The sequence below is a fragment of the Poecilia formosa genome, unplaced genomic scaffold, assembly GCF_000485575.1.
Source record: "Poecilia formosa unplaced genomic scaffold, Poecilia_formosa-5.1.2 Scaffold408, whole genome shotgun sequence".
NCBI lineage: Eukaryota > Metazoa > Chordata > Actinopteri > Cyprinodontiformes > Poeciliidae > Poecilia > Poecilia formosa.
The window spans coordinates 501,670-506,473 of NW_006800347.1; the positions used below are offsets into that span (position 1 = coordinate 501,670).

Consider the following 4,804-nt stretch of genomic DNA (forward strand, 5'->3'; position numbering starts at 1 on the left):
CACCTACACACACACATATCTACACACACACCTACACACACACCTACACACACACATATCTACACACACACCTACACACACAGATGTGTGCTAAGTCAGCTCTTGGGCAGGAGGAGGAAGATGAGGATGAGGAGAAACAAAGAAGAGTCGGATCCCAAACACACACACACACACACACACACACACTCCGCCAGAATGGAGACAACAGAACCCAGAGAGACGGGTCGGGGTCCGAACAGAACCAACAGAACCGGTTTGCTCTCAGTCATCAGTTAGAGAACCGGCGCGTAGATCTGAACCCGGAACGTTCCCTGGTGTTCAGGGAACCGGATCAGGTTAAGGATCCGGCGGCGGGTCCAGGTTCTGTTCGGGGTTCTGGAGGACAAGCGGGTCCGTTGTCCCTGCGGACAGGAAGCTGAGCGTGTGTGTGTGTGTGTGTGTGTGTGTGTGTGTGTGTGTGTGTGTGTGATCCGTTCAGCTGCTTCTGTTCAGAAAAAAATCCCAGATCTGAGTCCTTCATCATCATCATCATCATCATCATCATCATCATCACAGTCCGTCTCAGCCCGGAACGACGCTCACTCTGGTTCTGAAGGTTCTAAAGGTTCTGAAGGTTCTAAAGGTTCTGAAGGTTCTAAAGGTTCTGAAGGTTCTGTTGCTTCTGTTGGTTCCAGAACCGGAACCTCCAGGTCCAACAGAACTCAGAGTGGATCAGGAAGGATTCGGAGTTCTGACCTGGATCTGCAGCCAGAAACCGAACCCGTCCTGCTGGCCGAACCGCCCGGCATCTGGACCACAGAGGAACCACAGAAAAGTCCCGAACCCATCCCGGGAACACTTTCTGTTCCTCTGGACCGAACCTTTCAACTTCAGCCTCACAGCAGCTAAACTCAACCAGAACCGGTCCAGACCGAACCGTGCACCTCTCCTCCTGACCCAGTTCGGGTCAGGACCAGCAGCTCCGGAGCGGACCGAACCGGACTGGACCCAGCGGAACCTACCTTCCTCCGCCTGGCAGACCTGGACCCGCCGCAGCAGCAGGACCCACAGCAGCGCCGCCAGGGTTCTACACACATCCATGATGGCTGGGTTCGGGTTCGGGTTCGGGTCCAGTCCGCGGGGTTCTGATCATTTCTGGCAGAGACGCTCCGTCAGCTCGAGCGCAGATCCGTCTGGTGACGCGCCGCTCCGCGCGCAGGCATTTCTGTGCTCGGGGGCGGGGCTTGGGTGGGAACTGACGGCAGCATCAGCCAATGAGAGGAGGCCAGAGAGCGCGGGCCAATCAGAGGCCAGGGAGCTGGAACGTGCTCACCTGGAGTTAAAACATGAATCTCTGCGGATTTTTACACATTAAGGTTAATTTTTCACTTCCATGCTCTGAGTTTTAATAAAACAAACTAAGTGTTTGGTATTTAGTTTATGAAATAAACTAATTATTTCGTTTGTTTTATTAAATAAATATAAGAACAAAGAAAAAGAATCAGATGGAGAGCAGGATCCGCATTCTGGTTCTGGTTCTGCTGCGGCAGCTCGGATATTCATTCATTCATTTCTGTTTTTCATTCTTTCACAGTTTAAAATGATCGTGTCATGTCGACATAAACCAAATTCTTGAATGTAAATCAGAATTTCCTCGTTTTGTTTCTCCGCTCCAGTCAGATTTATTTAAATGTTTGACTTTTTCATTTCCAGAAACATTTTCCATAATTTATCTGCCAGCATCATAAACTCATATGTACTTTGCATTTAATTATTTTCTTTAAATCAGGATTCTTATATGTCAGTTTTAGTTTCTGGTTCACATTGTGTTAAAAGTCTCCTATTGATCAACTTTTACATCCATTTATTAATCAATTAACCAATAATTAATCACCAGGTCATCACTGTATTGATCCTCAGCTGAGCTTTTCTCATGTTGATGTTGAAATTATTTTTTAGTTGCAGATGAATCATTTGCTGCAAATTATCAACATTAATTAAAGGGATGTTTAACTTTTAGGCAATAAAATGTTTATTTTATTCCTTAAGATTTGAATTGTTTGTTTATTTGTACTTTTAATTTTGTGTAAACACGTTTTAGTGTTGAAATGAAACATCTGGAAAGTCTTTTATTTGAATAATTGATAGAATAACTGATCAGTAAAATAATGATCATCTGCAGCTAACAGTAACAGGTTCTGTTAGCAGGACGGGTCGTTTGGACTCCAGGCAGCAGAACCAAAATCATTTATTGTCTCTGTGATTCACACCTGGATCTCAGATGTGAGTAAAACGCTTTGGAGAGCGAACGGATCCGTCACGGTCAAAGAGCAGAGACTTGATTCCTGCTGCTGCTGTCAGAGGAGCTGGATCAGAACCGACCGGATCAGAACCGATCAGGCGGGTTTTCACTGAGAGGCTCTGGACTCCCTCAGACCTCCTGCTGGGTTCTACAGTCTGAAACTCAGAACCTTTAGCTTCATTAGAGACGTGAACGTTAAAGTCCAGAGTTTAAGATGGATTTCCTCCTGACGGTCCGGTCGACCCGGTTCTACTGGAACCAGAACATCTGCTCCACCTCCAGCTGCTCTGAGTCAAACCAACCTGTTCCCCTCTTGGCCTGTGGGGGCGCTGCACCAAGAACCACTGAAGGAAACGACACCAAAACCTCTGAAGACACTGAGAGCAACTTCCTTCTTCACCAGATGGAAACAAGATGGAGATTTTAGAGGTTGGAGGATTTCTCTTTAGGCTAAAGACCAGGAGCCATTTCTGCTGCTAGCGCTAGCTAGCGTTAGCTTTGGTTGTATTTACCCAGAATGCCCTGCGCTGTAGTCCACTTCCTGCTTTTGGAGCGGTTTCTGGTCCTCCTCCTCCTGCGTGCAGAAGCTCGTCTCTAGCTCTGGTTTTGCATTATTGATGAGGAACTCGATGACCTGCAGAGGTCAGCCGCTGAAGCAGCAGGTTCCTGAAGCTCCTCCCCCACCGGTCAGTGGGAGGAGCCAGGAGGAGATCAGTCAGCCATCGGCCGGTTCCACTTTGGAAAGTTAAATAAAGATCCACTTTGGACTTTATCAGATTTGAACCCATTTAGTTTCTGTAATGATCATAACTTCTTTTAATTTCTCATCCTGGATTCTGTTTTAAATGTTCTGGATCTACAGTTTCCAGGATTTAGTTTTGATTTTTCTGAGCTTTGAAAAAACCTCAAAGTTTCCTTAAAAATATGAAACAGTTTATATTTGAATTAAAATCAAGACTTCAGTCCAGGAAGCTGTTAAATAACAAGAATCACAAAAATAATCAACTTTCATCATAAACCAACATTTGATGACAGCTGAAGCTGAACAGTCACTCGGCTTCAGTCCCTCCAGGGTTTCTCAGTGTTTTTGTGATTTTTTTTTTTTTTTTTTTTTTGCAGTCACTGATTTTGAGGCGACAGTTTTAGAAATACGTTTAATTTTTCAACATTTTCCACATTCCTTTAAAAATATACATATAAAAACAGTATTTTTATTCTTTAAAGAACGTTTTTAGGTCCGTTTTTGTTACTTATCAATCACAGACATATCTCAGTGGAGTACTGCCACCTGCAGGTCGGAGTTGGTAAAGACTTTGACCGTTTCTGGAAAATTTCCAATAAACTACAGTAGAGGGACTGTTTGGTGGTGAAGGTCAAAGGTCAGTTTCTCGCTCTTTGGTTTCATTCTTTGCAGATGATGTTGTTATTGGAGCAGCAGATTCACTTCTGGAGTCTTTTTGTTTGTTTGGTTTTTTTTTTTTGCTAAAATTGGTTCTTAATGCCTTAAAAACAAATAAAATTTTCCGTCTGCTGTTGGCGTCACAACATGCAAAAACTTTCTGTCCAGAAAATATTTCTGTCAGTTTTAGATCTTTGAGACACATTTAGATGAATGTTTGCATATTTTATTGAATAAAACCTGAATATGTTGGACTGTGAAGAGAATCAACTTCCCTCTGGAGGAGCAGAGAGGAAATCCTGCCAGGTGTTAGAGTCTCCACACACACACACACAGACAGACGGAGAGTTTCTGCAGCTTTAAGATGCGATCAGCCGGCAGACATTAATCACATCAGCAGCTCATAATGAAATCAGATTACTGAGTCACTCCAACAATGTTTCTGCTTTATTTTTATTGCCTTCATTAGTATTTCTGAACCAGGCGGCTGCTGATTTGTTCCAGGATTTATTGCAATCATCCTTTTCTTTTATTAATGCAATCAGAGGATCATTTCCATATGTGGCTGGACTGCAGATCAGATCGGCGCGTCACCACGTCACAGTTCACCTGCTGGAACCTCCTGCAGCCTTTCAGCAGGTTCACCAGGTTCTGGAAGGATTTCAGTGAACAAACCATCTCTAAACGTCTCAGATTGCTCTTTTTTCCAGAATCCAGGCCGACCAGGCGGAAGAAGATTAAACTCTGGAGCTGAAGTTGGTCAGGAACTTTTTGCCCTCCCTGCTGGCTGGGGTCAGCCTGCAGCCCATGGCAGGAGGCTGAACCGGATAATGAGTCCTCGTGTTGTAATTAGTTCCAGGTAGAGGCTTGGCTGGGTGGTGATTAGCCGGGATGGCGCCGGATCAGAACAGAGTCTCAGAGGTGGAGCGAATCACTGGATTAAAGCAGAGAGACCACAGCTTTCATTCTTCATCTCAAACTTGATCCAACGGGTTCCTGACGTACGGAGGCCTATAGGTGCAAAAACACGCAGCAAACTTTTTCTGTTTCTGTTGATTTTTCTGTAGAATTTGTTATTTTTTGTGTTTCTGTTTGTTGTATTTTGCATCATTCCCGTGTTGGCG

The 4,804-nt window shown here is 44.5% G+C and overlaps 1 protein-coding gene across 1 annotated transcript in view; it reads right to left on the bottom strand.

Moving 5' to 3' along the window:
• The window catches only part of epha10 (EPH receptor A10), a 93,754-nt gene extending 92,560 nt beyond the window's left edge, over window positions 1–1,194 (bottom strand). The window contains exon 1 of the mRNA XM_007576501.2: window positions 1,002–1,194. Coding sequence (XP_007576563.2) covers window positions 1,002–1,080 — 79 coding nt within the window. The 5' untranslated portion in view covers window positions 1,081–1,194. The remainder of the gene's footprint in view (window positions 1–1,001) is intronic.
• Between the last annotated feature and the right edge of the window lie 3,610 nt (window positions 1,195–4,804).